The sequence below is a fragment of the Lathyrus oleraceus genome, chromosome 4 (genome assembly GCF_024323335.1).
Source record: "Lathyrus oleraceus cultivar Zhongwan6 chromosome 4, CAAS_Psat_ZW6_1.0, whole genome shotgun sequence".
In the NCBI taxonomy this organism is placed as follows: Eukaryota; Viridiplantae; Streptophyta; class Magnoliopsida; order Fabales; family Fabaceae; genus Lathyrus; species Lathyrus oleraceus.
Genome location: NC_066582.1, coordinates 161,996,992 through 162,013,975, shown reverse-complemented (window position 1 = coordinate 162,013,975; position 16,984 = coordinate 161,996,992). Strand labels below are relative to the sequence as shown.

The 16,984-nt window shown below is 35.7% G+C and overlaps 1 protein-coding gene across 1 annotated transcript; it reads right to left on the bottom strand.

Annotated features, from left to right (window-relative positions):
• Positions 1-6,271: 6,271 nt before the first annotated feature.
• On the bottom strand, positions 6,272-16,659 carry LOC127074312 (AT-hook motif nuclear-localized protein 8). The gene is made up of 5 exons (XM_051015625.1): positions 16,065-16,659; positions 15,909-15,961; positions 14,595-14,720; positions 7,076-7,237; positions 6,272-6,888 (listed from the first exon to the last, which is right to left on the bottom strand). Exons 1-5 carry the CDS (start codon positions 16,462-16,464, stop codon positions 6,604-6,606), a joined length of 1,026 nt encoding a protein of 341 aa, XP_050871582.1. The 5' UTR covers positions 16,465-16,659; the 3' UTR covers positions 6,272-6,603.
• Between the last annotated feature and the right edge of the window lie 325 nt (positions 16,660-16,984).

The window sequence follows — 16,984 nt, the reverse complement described above, 5'->3', positions numbered from 1 at the left end:
GGCATGTCAATGAGGCGGGTTGGGGACGGTTTTTACCTCCCTCAAACCCAAACTCGAATCCCCAAACAATCCTTGTTCCCCTCCCCAAACCCAAACGGGAATGAAGAATTAAAACCCAAACCCGTCCCAAACGGGTTCGGGTTAGGTTCGGGTATCACCGTCTCACCACCATCCATTTAGTGAAATCAATTTTTTTAATAAAAATATTTAATTTTTTTAAAATCAAATTACATTATAAATAATAAAATTAAAAAATCTAAAAAAATATCATACATACATTTCGAATATTTTAAATAATTAATACAAATCAAAATATTAAAACATTCGTCACTTATTTAATATTCTAAATCATCAAAAATAAATAATAATGTATATAATAAAATAAACGGGGCAGGTTCGGGGTGGGTACTAGTGTCCCCATTACCCGACCCGTCCCTATATTTTATAAGAAAACTTTACCCCGTACCCCTACAATTGTACCCATACCCCTACATTTAAATTTTTTTGACCAAAATACCCTCATATAAATAGGGTATATTTTTCATTTTTAAATTTTTTTACCATTTTCGTCTGAAGACTTTCGGAAAGCAAATTTTTCACTTTTTGGCATTGTAAACCGGAACACTCAGAGTAAGTCTTCCGGTTCACGTAATGTATACCGGAACACATGCCTAAAGAGTTCCGGTTTGTTGCCTTTTGGGGCACTGAACCGGAAGTCTTTTAGAAAGTCTTCCGGTTTGGTTTGTTGTATACCGGAAGTCTTTCTTAAAGACTTCCGGTTTGGATGGTCTAAACCGGAACTCTTTTAAAAAGTGTTCCGGTAGTCATCAATTTTTTTTTAATTCACCGGAACTCTTCTTTGAAGTGTTCCGGTGCGTTTTTTTTTTGTTTTTTTTTTATTTTATAATTTTTAATAATTTTTTTAAAATGCCAAAAGGGATAGAATGGGAATTTTTAAAAAATTGTAGGGGTATGAGGTTAACTGTAAGGGTACAAGGTAAAATTTTCATTTTATAATCGGAAAAAACTCAAATCCAATCAAAGCGGATTTTCTCCGTCAACTTCGGAACGGGTTCGGTTGGATACCCGCGGGTACAGATTATGTTGTCATACCTATACGAAGGTGATGCGAGTTGAAAATACTTTCACATGTGGATCAGAAAAAGAAGAAGAATCAACAAAATTTTAAGTATAGAATAGAGGGTAAGCTGGAAAGGATGGGGAGGTTACAAAAGGTATTTTTAATTATCACTTTAGAAAGAAAATCAAGAGTAGTGTGAGAAATACTTAATTGGTGAATGAGTCAAAAATAAATTAAAAATTATATATCTTATTTAAAGTTTATTTTAAAAAGGAACGTGACTTTGTAGACTAAAACTTCGTCTTCTTTTTGCTGATTGTAAGCTACCAAATGCTTGGATTTTGGCGAGTAGAAAATTCATATCTTGATGAAACAAACTTTTACAATTTATTACTTTCTCTAACAAATATTAATCACCAAATAGTCGTTGTATTAAAAATATAGGTAATCAATAGAGAATCTACTCTAAGATTTGGTGACTTTTTTTTAATATACACATTTCAACAACTAGTCAAAGACAATTTATTCTTTTATTTTGTTATTATCAAAATCTCAAAGATAGATATTGTATTTCAAACATCTTAGTTTTTACACTCTAGTGAATATAGTCATAATCAACAAATTTATGATCTTCAATTTGCATATGATGCAATATTTATGGGATGTCATAAATGGGAAAATATATAAGCAGCCAAGGAAATGTGTAGGTGTTGAATTTTAAAAGTGGAGGAGGAGGGAATTCTACATGAGTTTGGTGGTGTCAAGAGTGTTTCTTTAATTTGGTGTTCAAATTTATGGTTGACAAGAGAGAGACATTATTTTGTTAAAAGATAAATATAATAGACTACAACAGACTATTTTGTAAGTTAATTTCATATATATTACACAAGTCATTAAGAATCTATCATCATTATATTGATTTTAAAATACATGATTATGTCATTCATGAATATATTAATGTGTATTTTATTTTAGGATGATGATCGAAGACGGTCCTAATTCACCCATTCTAAATTTATCTTAAAACCTTTTTTGATAGCTATTTGATAGAGAAACTATTATAAAAAAAAATAGAATCTTTTTGTTCAATTATCATGTTTGAATTTCATCAAGTCATTGTTTATAGATGTTATTCATACTCCTTGAGACTAATATCTTTTCTTTAAAGATGTTATTTGTCCTCATTCACAATAATACATTTTTACTTTATTTAAATGACACCACTTCATGTTATTTGAATAATACTTCGGCATGTTATTTGAATAACATCTCTTTATATTATTTGAATAACACTCTTTTTTTATACATTTTCACATGAGTCATATTATATATTTGATTATTAAATATTCTAACTACATTCTCCAACTTGACGTAGTCATGTGACTTAATAATAATCCAGTTACAATGCACATTAATGAACCTTACATGCATTTGTTTCATCGTTCATTATAATTAAGATTGTAAACCAATAAGAGTCATGACGGTTATATATCATTTAATCGACATATTTCCTTTCATGTGCTACTATATTGACATTTCCCGTCAATATGATCATAAGATGATAAATGTTTAATGGGTTCATCAATAATGTCATTATTAATAACATAATTTGTTCTCATTATCATTATTTGCATGAATATTTAAGTAGAAAACAAAACAAATCAGAAATATTGCATAAATGAGCTCAGAGCGCCACATACATTAATAAAGAATCATAATTCATTAACCGTCATAATACTCATGTTTTCTACATGGTCATCAACTACTTTAGGTGATAACCCTTTAGTCAAAGGGTCGTGAATGATAAGATTTGTGCTAATATGATAAATTGACACTCTTTGTTTCTAATTTTTTCTTTAACGACAAAGTACTTAAATAACATATGATTAGCACCATTAGAATACTTGTTGTTTTTAGAGAATAATACCTCTACAAAATTATCACACAAAAATTTCAGGGGCTTGAAAATATTGTCGACAAGTCCAAGTCCTGAAATAAAGGTCTCTAGCCAATTAGTCTGAACTGGGCCTCAAAGCATGTCACAAATTCAGCCTCTATAGTGGATGTAGCAATGACAGTCTGCTTCACACTTTCCATGATATCGATCTTCCAGGCAAAAGATACACATAATCAAATGTTGGCTTTCTTGTATCTATACAACTGATAAAACTTGAATCTGAATATCTAATCACTTAAAGATAATTAGATCTCACATAAGCAAGCATGTGATCATTCGTCCCTTGCAAATATCTCAATACTTTCTTTTTATTTCCTTTACAATTCATTCTTTAGACATTGTATAAGACTAAATTTGTCTCTTTGAGGATCATTATCTTATCGTTATACTTGATCGTTATGCTTTTGAGCATAAGGAACAATAATTGTTTAAGTAGAAGCACTAGTTAAATGAAGTATTACTCTAATTTCTTTAATATCAATATTTTTTGGATCTTTGCTTCCACTATTTTCACCATTTTCAATTAACCAAATATTCCTAGTTTCAAAATATTTGTATTACGGGTAAAACATTGAAATCTATATTCTTTTATTTTTCTAGATAACCTGTTAAATCTCCTCTTATTGTTCATGCATTCAATTTCTTTATTAACATAAAAAGGTTCTACATATGGCGGTGTGTATAATTTCAAGAATCTAAGTATTTCATGTGGCGCATTTTTTTGCGTGTTGCTTTAGTACGTTTCGCACATTCATTCAAATCGATAAAATCTAAATTCGAAAGGATTTTATTATTTACTAATCTTTTCATTCTTTCTTGAGAAATGTGTCCTAAATTTTTATGTCACAAGTAACTACAACAATCATTCACTAAACTAAGTTTAGTTTCAATATTATGATGCACTATTGTAAGTGTTTCAACATATTAATTATCAAGATTTAATTTATATAAATCATAAAAGTATATCAGATCCAATCATTAAGATATTTTTATACAAACTGAATAACCACTACCAAACTTAAAAGAAAATCTAGTAACATCAAGTTTAGAAACGGAAGGTGAAATGACAAGGTGTATGAGTGTTATCTTTCCACGAATGCATTAAGCATCCGGTGATTGACTGTAATATAAACGGTCATGCACAAGTCCTTCAAGAAAGATAAGGATAAAGCATTCTGAAACAAATCCTCATCCGGCTGAGGCAAGTCAGTAATCTTTCATTCGTGGTTAATAAACTTCATCGGATTACAGTCCTGAAAAAAATAAAAATCAATGTCACAAACTTGTCAATTAAAATAAACGTAAATTAAAAAGAATGAATTCAACTAATGATACTTTTTCGTCCCATATATGTATGACAGTATGGTTTGGGTATAAAGGCAGTAGTGACAAATCTACAGAACCTCCTCCAAATTCCTTTGGCTCAGCATCTGCAACAGCCTTAGTCTCTAAAGGTGACACTGGCTCAGCAGCATCAATAGTAGAAGGTGGCAATGGCTCAGCAGCAGCAGTAGTAAGAGGTGCCTCTGACACCACCGATGAATCGGGTACCTCTGGCACCGAAATAGGTGAAACTTGACGCATGTGTGAGGATGGAGGGAGTGATGCGTCCGTAGGTGAAACTTGTCTCCTACGGAAAGAAGAAGATGGAGAAGTATGAGGAGAAGCATGGGCCCTAGAAGTAGATGCCTTCATGGTCAGAGGGAACAGGAGCCTCTGAAACCTGACTCTTCTCCAGCCGCACTGATGCATATTGTGCAACCCTCTCGTGCCTCAGTATATCGTGTTCATCAGCCATAATTCCTGAAAGATAAAATAAATCAGATAATTAGTGCAAGCAAACAACACTAGAGACAAGAAAATCAAAAACAAATCTGAGAAAATTCCGGATATGCATCTCCGATTATTGGGAAAACTTAAACATTGAAAAATTCCAGAGATGCATCTCCAGAATTTTCTGCAACTCAGCAGTTGCGTCAATGGCGGCATTGCAGACATGGAAACCAAAAAAATATTGCATTTATTATCATTTTCAGTCAACTATAATGTTTTACACAATGTCTAAACTATCAATCATCTAATTTCTACTCGTTTTCTAACTTTATCATCAATTTTTACTCATTTACACAAAAACTCAAAAACTATTCAAAACATCAAAAAAAACTTGCAATTTTTCACTTTGCGTAAGTGTTGGTTATGTTTCTAATGTTGATTGAAGTTCCTTTGACCTTGGTTGCTTGATTTTGGACTTGCTGATGAAGAAACTTTGAGAGAGTTTGAAGAGATTTTGAAAAATATGATAAGGGTTCTGACGTGATTTAAGCTCCAAAATATTTCGGAGATGCATCTCTGACATATATTCAAAGATGCATCTCCGAAATATTTTAACATTAACTGAGACTTTCGTGTGTCCAGAGATGCATCTCTGAAATCTTAAGGCATTTAAATATTTTCATGTGGTGCCTAAATAATATATAGATACATTAAAAAATCTCCTTCCATATATTAACATAGCCCAGAAGTCCATCTCTTCCCGGCCAACATCAAAAGCCTACAAGTATGCCACTCGATTTTTGGTGTTAAAATTTCCTTGAGATCTATTTTGCTGCCTATACTGCCAACCACAACCTTGCTCACCTATCCCAGCACCTGCGTACATGCCTCGACACTCTTTGAGGCCATATCTTAAAGCACAAATCTCTGTTCCAACAAATCAGCTGAAAATGAGACGAAACCAATAGTTTTACACCACTAATAGATGAAAACTAATTTGTTTAATCTAAAAGGTAAGAAATTAATGATAAATAGGACGCATTAGTGACCATAATTCCTATTATGGAATTAGTGTTACTTCAGTTTTTGGAGTAAGATGAAATTGAGCTTGAGTTAAGTTAGGAGCAGAGGGGAAGCCTTGCGAGATAAGTTGTTGAGGTGTGATTTTCGTGGCAGCTGTGCACTGTGTTTTCGTGGCAGCTGTGCAGAGTCAAACCATAAGCTTCATTCCTAGTGCTGCACACAAGCTTCAACTTCTGATGTCATGCATAACACACCGTGCTTTTACATTTTAATTATGAAAGTTTGAAAAATTGGTTAAGATGTCAAAAAACAATTCATTAATCTTTTCTGGATTCTAGAGTAAAGAAAGGGCAAGTGCTGTGAAAGGAACACAACACTAATGAAGGAAGAGGCACCAAATTTGTAGTAAATTCAAGATTTAAATAAAAAGCAAAGCATGATGAATGGGCAATAGCATAGATCTGATTTAGCTACATCGCTGCTGAGTAACAACAAACTCCAAAATGACAGAATTTGGGTAATGCAAGAGCATATCCTCGGCCAGCATCATTAGAATCACTACTAATATATATAATTAAAGGATACACGAACAAAACATCCTAACTGGCTGAGCAATGGAGATTAACTTAAACCTTACTAATACAGACTGTTCTAATGTCAGTCCTCAATAATGCATGTTAGCATTTTAGACTTGACCTCTAGACACTAAACTCTGAACAATCATCCAACAAATACCCTGCCTCTGCACTGTTAATCCAAAGTCTCGTCTTCACTGATGAGTTTGGCCGGCCCATAGTGGATGGTGGTACATCTGCTGCATATTATTATGAACAGGCTGATTAGCATTGTTGTAGAGTGCAGGGCCCCTACTAAAATTACTATTATGATCATTTTCCTCCGATGACTCAGTTGAAGGCCCTTGAGAAGTAGGACTGGTTGGAGTTGTAGGTGCACCGAAGTTCAACATTTGGGAAGTTGGTGCTGAAGAAGGCCCAGATTTCACCATACTTGAGCTTGACTTTTTCAAATCCATAATAAAGCTACCCACAATGACCTATTAATGATTAGAAGTATCAGATTTGGTTATTAGTGTCATACACATGCATAAAAGGCTTCCCAGTAGTTATATACAAGAAGTTGTATACACTATGTGCTTTGATGAATTTATATGGGCAAATTTCATGGCAAGTCCATTCTTACCGGTTGACACAAAATCAGATCATTAGACTTTAGAGCCATACCTGTATCGTTGAGGCTGCAATTAGCACTCCAGCAACTGCACCACCCAAAACTCGTCCATCAGCCCCTGCAAGAGAAACGTATAAACTGCTTGGTCTGCTATGCTCACCACTGTTTTCAGATAGGTGCATATCACCTGATAACGATATGATCTCAAATTGGCCCTACAATGCAAAATGAAGTTTTGTGAAGATACTGTTGAAAAATAAAAGATACTGTTGAACTTAATTCCTTATTAAAGAAAAAAAAAATCCACCAATATTATTTTGCAACTTTTTACACATTGATTAAACAACGGTAACTTGCTGGATTTGGAAACGATGCAGGAAGAAAGTCTAAGTTACACAGTTGGTTTCTGTTCAATGAAGGTTTATCTTCATATAAACCTAAAGGAATATCTTCAGATACAGTGGAAAAGCTAAGAAACTAAGAAGATTGAGAAGCCAAACACATACACCTATCCACAGTCATCCAATCATCACTGTTGAGAACCAGCTCACCCAGACCCTCAAATTAATATATGATGGATGCATAATTTAATAATATCTGAACATAGAAAACATGAAGTAAAGACAGAAGAAGTGCTAGCAACACACTTTAGCACATTTTTCTCAACACATTAATTTGCTGAAATTCCAACAGCTCTCACTAAATCATGTAGGCGTCACATAAATTTATTGGGACACATTTAAATTTCAACCAATTAAAGAGTGTGTTGCTAGCATAATTTGTATAGACAATGCCCCGCCTAATTTTATCATGACCTGAAATTCAACAGTAACTTTGAAGAATGATGACCACAAACTCAGCTCTTGATCATTAGGTTAAGAAGGTAGACCAACTCTCCCAAAAGCTTATTCTTGAAACAACCATTTTGATATGGACCTCTAATTCTGCTGATTAAGATTAATTGTGCTAATTAGAATTTATTATTTTATTTACTTTTACTAAGTTAGCACAACTAAATTTTTAAATTTGAATTTCAGGATTTTTAGGATAAGGTTTAGGGATTAAAACAGAATTTACCTACAAAATAGGATTATTATCATTTAAGTTTAAATGATAATGGTTGAGAATCCGTTATCAATCAATTAATATTGATTGATATTCAATTAGTCATTAGTGTAAATTATATTATTACCTATTATGTATATCTATTTTGCATATAAATATACAGGATGTGTGATCATATTAGACGCACAGAGATACAATTACAACATGGTATCTAGAGCTGGTTGACCTACGGTCTTCCACGAAAAAAAAATTATTTCCCCACAAATTTTCGGCCATCCACGGCACCGTCCGAAGCGCCCTCCCGCAACCCACGCGTGAATCTCACGCACCTCCCTGCCAGCCGCGCGCGGCCGCACGTCTCACCGCTCCTGCAGTCGTCGGCGGCACCTCCTGCATGCGCTCTCTCCAAATCTAATCTCGGTTTTTTGTCTCAGGCCATCAAATATCATGGGAGATGCCGATTCCGTCACGTTCACTAAGGTTCCACTTATCCGGTGTGAGAAACTAACCGGAACAGGCAACTACAACATATGGATTGGTGTTGTCAAAATAGGATTTCACGGTCAAAGATATGAGGATCACTTAACTACAAAATCCGATAGTATTCCTGCTTCCAAACGCAATAAGTGGAAACAAACCGACGCTTCTTTATGCAGTGTGTTATGGTTTTCCATAGCAACTAATCTCCAAGCACAGTACCAAGCCTTTACCACTTGCTATGAGGTTTGGGAAAAGACTAAGAAAGTCTTCTCTAATGATGTCCATAATCTTTAGTGTCATCACCTCAACTCTTTGAAATTGGAGAATAAGGATATGCAAGCCTATCTGAGTAAGCTTGACGCGTTAAAGGCAAATTTCACAACCCTAATGCCTTTTACGAAAGATGCAACAACTTATGCTGAACAACAAAGTAAGTATTTCATGATCGTGACACTTGTCGGACTACCATCAGAACTTGATTTCGTTCAGAACCAAATTTTATCAGGATCCAATGTTACTAACTATGAAGCAGTTAGTGAACAACTGTTGCGCTTGACTACCCCTCATGCTTTTGAACCGGTTTCTACCCCATCTCCCACTGAATCATCTGCTCTTGCTTACCACTATCATGGTTGTGGTGGACGAACTAGAGGACGGGGTGGACATCGTTATGGTATTCGTTGTAACTATTGCAATCGTTACGGTCACATTGAAGTTGATTGTCGTACAAAGGCAAGAAAGCAACAACGATAACCACGGATTGTTGTCGTTACTCAACCAGATATCACTAAAGACACTAGTATTTCCCCTGTTGATTACAATGATTTCCTTCAATTCAAAGCAGTCCATCAACCATCATCATCTGACGTTGTTGCTCAGTCGGGTAAACTTGTAGCCTTTGTCTCTACATCTTCTCTTGGTCCTTGACTCTGGTGTCACTGATCATATGACTGGTAATAAATCCCTTTTATCTCACATATCTTATTTTGATTCTTTGCTTTCTGTCACTGTGGCAGATGGTTCTAAAATCAGAGTTCATGACTTTGGTCAGGCACATCCACTTCCAAATTTGTCTTTAGAGTCTGTCCTTTACATTCTTGGTTATCCTTTTAATCTAATATATGTTCACAAGCTTACTCGTACTCTTGATTGTTCAGTCCTTTTTAATGATAAATCTGTTTATGTCCAGGATCGACTTACAGGACGGACGATTGGAGCAGGGAGTGAATCTGGAGGATTATATCATCTATCTCCACCGGCGGTATGTGCTTCTATTGCTTCTCAAGACCTTACACATCAACGTTTGGGTCACCCTAGTCTTAATAAAATGCGTCTTTTAATTCCTAATTTTTCTAGGCTTTCATCTTTTGAGTGTCAGTCCATTCAATTAGGCAAGCATACTCGTAGTACTTATTGTCAACGAGTACATAAAAGTGTTGCATCACCGTTGGTTTTGGTTCATTCTGATATTTGAGATCCTAGTCTAGTGAAGTCTACTTTAGAATATTATTACTTTGTAACTTTCATCGATGATTTCTCTCGATGCACTTGGTTATTTCTAATGAAAAATCGTTCAGATGTTTTTCGTATATTTCGAGAGTTTTATGCTGAAATTAAAAACCTATTTAACACTTCCATTAAAATTTTACGCACTGATAACGCTCGTGAATATATGTCATCCCAGTTTCAATCCTTTTTTAACATCACGGAGAATTATTCATCAATCATCATGTGCTCATACACCACGGAACGGTGTTGTTGAACGGAGGAATCGTCATTTAGTTAAAACTACACAGACTCTTTTACTCACCACAATGTACCTTCTCGTTTTAGGGTGATGCTCTCCTCACAGCATGTCACCTTATCAACCGAATGCCTTCATCGTTCCTTCAAGATCAAATTTCGTACTCTATCTTGAATCCGCAATATGATCTCTACCCCATTCCTCTTCGTGTTTTTGGTTGCACATGCTTTGTTCATGATCTTAGTCCAGATAAAGACAAACTTTCCGCAAAAACTCTCAAATGTATTTTTCTAGGCTACTCGCGTATACAAAAGGGATATCGTTGTTTTTGTCCTCAACTTCAACGATACATTGTTTCCTCTGATGTCACATTCGTTGAAGGTTCCCCTTTTTTCTCTACCTCGGTGTCACCCGATGAGATTTGTAATTCAGATGTTCAAGATATCCCTTTTGTCATCCTCACACCCATTAAACCTCCATTGCAGGTCTACCAACGACGGGCACCCCATCCATCGAAAGTTAGAGATGATATTAATCTACCAGCACCACCTCCTGCTCCAATTGTTCCTCTAGCTACGTCACATGAACTTGACCTTCCAATAGCATTACGAAAAGGTATGCGATCTCATAACCCAAATCCTAAATATGCTTTTGTTTTAAATTACGATTGACTCTCTACTTCCTATGTTTCTTTTGTGTCTGCTTTGGATTTTGTGTCTATTCCTAAGTCTACATGTGAAGTTATGACTGATCCCAATTGGCGTCAGGCGATGGTGGAAGAAATGATTGCATTGCATTCAAATAACACTTTGGACATTGTTACTTTACTTTCCGACAAAACTACAGTAGGATGTCGATGGGTTTATACAGTGAAAGTTTGACTAGATGGTCAGATTGATCATTTCAAAGCTCATAACCAAGGGATACACACAGATATTTGACATTGATTATGGTGACACTTTTTCTCCAGTGGCCAAGATTAGTTCAGTCTATCTCTTCCTTGCAATAGCTGTTATTAATCATTGGTCGTTTCATCAATTGGACATTAAAAATGCCTTTTTACATTGAGAATTGGAGGAGGAAGTGTATATGGATCAACTTCCAAGTTTTACGGTTCCTGACAATTCAAGACTTGTTTGTCGGCTTCATCGTTCCCTTTATGGAATGAAACAATCTCCACGTGTTTGATTTGGTTGATTCAGTTCTGCCTTGATACGGTTTGGTATGACTAGATGTGAAGCAGATCACTCTGCTTTCTTCCTTCATTCTTCCACCAGTCAGCATATCTTTCTTATGATCTATGTTGATGACATTGTTATCCCTGGAGATGATACAGAAGGTATCCAACAACTCAAAACTCATCTTTTCAAAAAATTTCAGACAAAAGATTTGGGTCCACTCAGATACTTCTTAGGTATTGAAGTTGCTCAGTCCTCATCAGGCATTGCAATTAACCAACGTAAAAATGCATTAGGCATCCTAACTGAAATTTGTATGCTTGACTGTCGTCCGATTGATACTCATATGGATCCCAACTTCAAGTTTCTTCCGAGTCAGGGGGAGCTGTTGAAAGACCCAAAAAGATATCGACATTTTGTGGGTAGACTCGATTATCTTACCGTCACCAGACCAAATATTACTTTTGCAGTGAGCATTATGAGTCAGTTCCTGAACGCTCCTTATGATACTCATTAGAATGCAGTTATTCGGATTCTCATATATATAAAGAATACACCAGGAAGAGGCATATTATATGAAGATAAGGGTGATGCTAAAATCACGTGTTATTCAGATGCAGACTGGACAGGATCACCGTCGAATAAGAGATCCACTTCTGGATATTGTGTTCTTATTAGAGAAAATATGATCTCATGGAGGAGCAAGAAACAAAACACAGTTGCATTATCTAGTGTTGAAGCTGAATATCGTGCTATGGCAGCAGCATCGAAAGAACTTGCATGGCTTAAGAATTTGCTCTCAGAACTTAGGTTGGGAGACCTTCAGGCCACAAAACTCATGCGACAATCAAGTGGCACTTCACAGTGCATCCAATTCGATTTTCCATGAACGGACCAAGCACATAGAAATAGATTATCACTATGTAAGAGACAAGGTACTGTCAGGAGAAATAACCACAAAATTTGTCAAATCTAAAGATCAACTGGTTGATATGTTTACCAAATCTCTCACGGGTTCTCGAGTGAATTATATTTGTAACAAGCTCAGATCATACAACATATACGATCCGGTTTGAGGGGGAGTGTTGAGAATCCGTTATCAATCAATAAGTATTTATTGATATTCAATTAGTAATATGTGTAAATTATATTATTACCTATTGTGTATACCTCTTTTGCATATAAATATACAGCATATGTGATCATATTAGACACACAGACATACAATTACAACAATAATTTTAGGGAAAAGTAGTTACCGGACTAATTTAATTAGGACTCTTCTATTGTAAGCCTATTTAAAGGCATTATGATTGGCAATAAAACTCATCAATAATTAGTAACAAAAATACGTGTGAATTCAAGAAGAGACTCTATCAAGTATAAGTCCGTTTCTACCTTCACCATAGGCCGAAGGAAACCTCTTACCGCGTCTAGGATTGTGTCAACATGATCGCAGGCAAGGGACCATGGATGACGCAGATTTAGCATCAATCATGAAGAATTTCATGGAACAAATGGCAGCCATACAGACTGCTCTAGAAGAGCTGATAGCTAACCTCTCCATAATAGTTTAAGGAGCGAATAAAGGTTCAAGAAAAAACAACTCAAGAGATGCCAGAAATAGTAGTGGCAACAAAAATGATCAGAGACAAAACAACTTGCAAATGGCGGGAGACATGATTCCCCGCTATTCCAAAATGGAACTCCCTACTTATGATGGAATAGGGTACCCATTTGGGTGGTTGAGGCACTGTGACGGGTTTTTTCTAAACCAGACAAGGTGAGATTGGCAGTGTTTTAGTTTTATTAAATAGGAGAAGCGCAACTATGCTTCAATCAAATGGAGGAAGAAGAACCCAGAACATTGTGGGAACGCTTTAAAGAATGATGTCATATATGGTTCACACCACCTATGAGTAATAATTCATTGGGAGAACTCACCAACTTCAAGCAAGTTGAATCTGTGGAAGATTATCACCGTCAGTTTTAATTCTTGCTTGCCATAACCTATGATCTTAAGCCTAGAAAAAAAGTGGACTTATTAACGGTTGGCAGGTCGATGAATTGAAAATATAGACATTGAACTTGAACAACCAGAAAATCTCGAAGTTTCTATGAATATGGCTCGAGCATTTGAATGCAAACTGAAGTGCTCATGGTGAATGCTTACGGGACGAGATAATATTAGTAGAAGCGTCAACTATGGTTCTGCTATTTCAAACCGAAAAGCCAACTTATCCCAAGTGTTCGATGGCAAGGCCTTACCTACTCCCAAAGCAGCTCTTTATAGTAGAATAATAAAGGAATTAAAAAATTGTTAATCAAGGGGGAAGGATATACTCCGAAAGCTGAAACATGGAAACCTTTTGATCAGTTTCGCGAGAATTATCCCAAATTTGGGCTTAAGGACAAGCACAATATCAAAAATACTTATGAATTCAAGAAGATACTATGTCAATGACGAGCCCGCTCTTGCCTTCACCATAGGTGGAAGGAAAGCTTCTACTGCGTCCGCGTCTAGGACTGTGTCAACACAATCCCAGACAAGAGACCATAACACATTCTTCTGAGGTCACTGAGAGACCACTCCAAGAAGTCAAGGCCATACTAAACACTCCAGAGAAACCATGTTGAAATCCTATAACCTTACTTAATTACCTTCATGTTTAACAGCCTTAAACTTCTCAGGAGAAAGAGGTCCTCCATTGAGGGATCAACATTAGACTAGCAGTAAATGGGAATGCAAGGCCGTGCACTAAAAAACACAAAAGTAATTGTGCAACAAGCTCCTCAAATTTTGTGTATATCCTTGCAACGCAGTCAAATTTCCTCTAGGAAGCTTTATTATTGGGCTGTGGCATGCTCATTATAAGATCCCAGTTCCATCCACAACAACAGAAACAGAAGTTCAAAAGCACCTTTTCCAGGTAAAGATAGGTTTAAAAAGAAAAGATAAAAGAGCAAAAAAAAAAAAGAGGCCACTACTTTATACTGTAATATTGCACTCATAGAATAAAGAAAGCATCCATCCAAAGTTACGTATAAGAACGGATAAAATAATAAACAAATACCGATTACATTCTCAATGAATATAAATTGTACCTCGTATCTTGCAATACCACCAGATGGCTGTCGAAGGGTTGCACTGCTGACTGCACCATTGGCAGAAAGAATACAAACTGTTCGAGGGCCTGACTGACTAAAGGCCATAACTTTTTCCGTAATGTCCTGTAAACAACAGAAGCATTCTGGTGAGAATTGTTTATAAAAAGTGGAATGTACACAAACCCTACTGATAGGAACTTAAAACAATAGATTTAAACCAAGAACAAATAAACTATTTAGCTGCTTGAGCAAAACAGAAACTGCAAGCAAATGCTATAAGTTACTTACTTCCTTTCTGAGTGGGACCCTATGCAATAATGTTAATTAATAATCTCAAAATCACTATTCAAAACAGAAACTATAAGAAATAAATACACCTCTTAAATTCTCAAATAGATTAAATAAGATACCCAAAATTAACACACACTTCGCAGCAACAAATATAAGGAATTTGATGAACTCGACGATAGATGGCTTATTAAGTGGACTGGCTATGGAACAAGCCATTGATAGCAATTTTGCATGCAATAAAGGAAAGCTTTTAGAGCTATATAGGAAAGTAAAAGGAACAACATGAACATAAAGAATAAAATTAGTATATTCCTTGTAGCACGAGGATCTGAATTTGAGGACTATCTGTATGCACAGTATAACTAGTTGAACAATACTGATTTGAGGACTTTATTTCCATCACCAAAAAGATTAAAATCCCTAAAAAAACCTCAGAGCAATACCATTGAAGTTAGTCTGCAAAAATATAAATAAATGACAAGACAATAATCATCACAAGATTGTCTTCATAAGTAACAATCAAGTGGTAAGTGCAAAAACTCCATCCCGCGGTTCCTTCCGTTCCGCTATCAACATAAAAACTAACAGTGCAATTTGTACAACCCAATAACTAAAAAATCTTAAAAACTAAAACTTTAATACCCCAGCTAAAAAATCAAACGAAGTATCACCCCATAACATCAACAAGAGCTATCAACTTTACAGAGCATTCACATGAGATTCATTGGATATATCCTACCAACAAGTGACTCTAGATTTGTCATGCAATGCAAATGTCACATGCAGAAGGTGAATCGAGTGAGCCAGACAGAATATGCGATTTTTATGCTTCTTATTCTTATTTTCTAAGTAATTTTAGGAATAAAACCATTCCATCCAATGTTTGTCTTCACCGGGATCTATTAACTTTACCTCTGTCTGAAATATACTAATCAAAAAGTGTAATTTCAAAAACTCAAGTCAGAAAAATTACCAACAATAATGTAACAGCAATATAAACCAGAAATTGAATAAAATTACCTCACCAGACTCCACCAAGACTACGTGTGGAGTGAATCCAATCCCACCAGCTCCTTCACAGAACAAAACAAAGAAAAAATAATCACAATCAGCTATATTCAAATAAGCACTTAAGTTAAAAACCATAACCAAAAAAAAGCAATAACAAACAAGTACCAAGCGCATCTAACTGTTTCTTCCCAGAGCCAGGAGGTCTTCCTCTATGTTTCTTGGCAGGAGCCTCCGCGTTTCCCGAATCTCCAGCAGAAGCGGATGTAGCAGCGGCAGGGGAAGAAACTCGATTCGGAGCCAAAGCAAGGGCAATGTTACCGTCCGGGGAGTATTTCCTCGGCCGGCCACGCTTTTTCTTGGCGAGGGTGGACGGCGAAGAAGGGCTGTCGTGAGTGACGGCGAACGGGTCCGGTTGCTGCTGCGAGGTGAAAGGAAAACGAGCGGTGGCCGGAGACATGATGTTGGTGGTGGAGGAATTAGGGCTGATCATGGAGGTGTTAGTCGGAGCGTAAGATGTGGGTCCCACCATCATGGTTGGTGGTGGTGGAGGTGAGCGGGAATCCATTTTGGTGAATGCGGGTTGGTTGGATCAGAAAGGATTGCGTTTGATTGATGCGATGAGAGTTGGTGGTGTGAGTTTTTCTTTCTGAGTTCTGTGCGTAAGAGAGAAAGAGAAACAAGAAAAAGAGAAAAGAGAGAGAAAGAGAGAGAAAGTGCCTAACTTAACTTTTACTTTGGAAATATAATAACTAGAACTATAACTACAAGTACAACTATGTCAACTTGATCTTTATTTACTTCTTAGGGTTTTTTTTCTAACTTAAATCAACACGCTTTCTTTTCTCAACTATTGTTTTTAATTTTTGTGGATTTTTTAAATAGTGTTCTTAGATATGTTGTGTAAAAATGGAATAAATATTACTTACTAAAAATTATACATTTTAATGAGTATTTATTATTCATTTTTAAAAAATTAATTAGTTTATTTGATGTACTTGTTTAAAAAATTTAATGTTTTTGTTTTAATTGATAACATTTGTTTTATGAGAATAACTCTAAGGCAGTGCTAATTTAAAATATTTTAT

Excerpts from the sequence above, each read along its gene's own strand:
- LOC127074312 (XM_051015625.1), bottom strand. The coding sequence starts at position 16,464 with ATGGATTCCCGCTCACCTCCACCACCACCAACCATGATGGTGGGACCC. Across the intron at positions 14,721-15,908 it reads TCTTGGTGGAGTCTGGTGAG|GACATTACGGAAAAAGTTAT; the intron begins GTAATTTTATTC and ends TGTTGTTTACAG. Across the intron at positions 7,238-14,594 it reads GTGGTATTGCAAGATACGAG|GGCCAATTTGAGATCATATC; the intron begins GTACAATTTATA and ends TTTGCATTGTAG.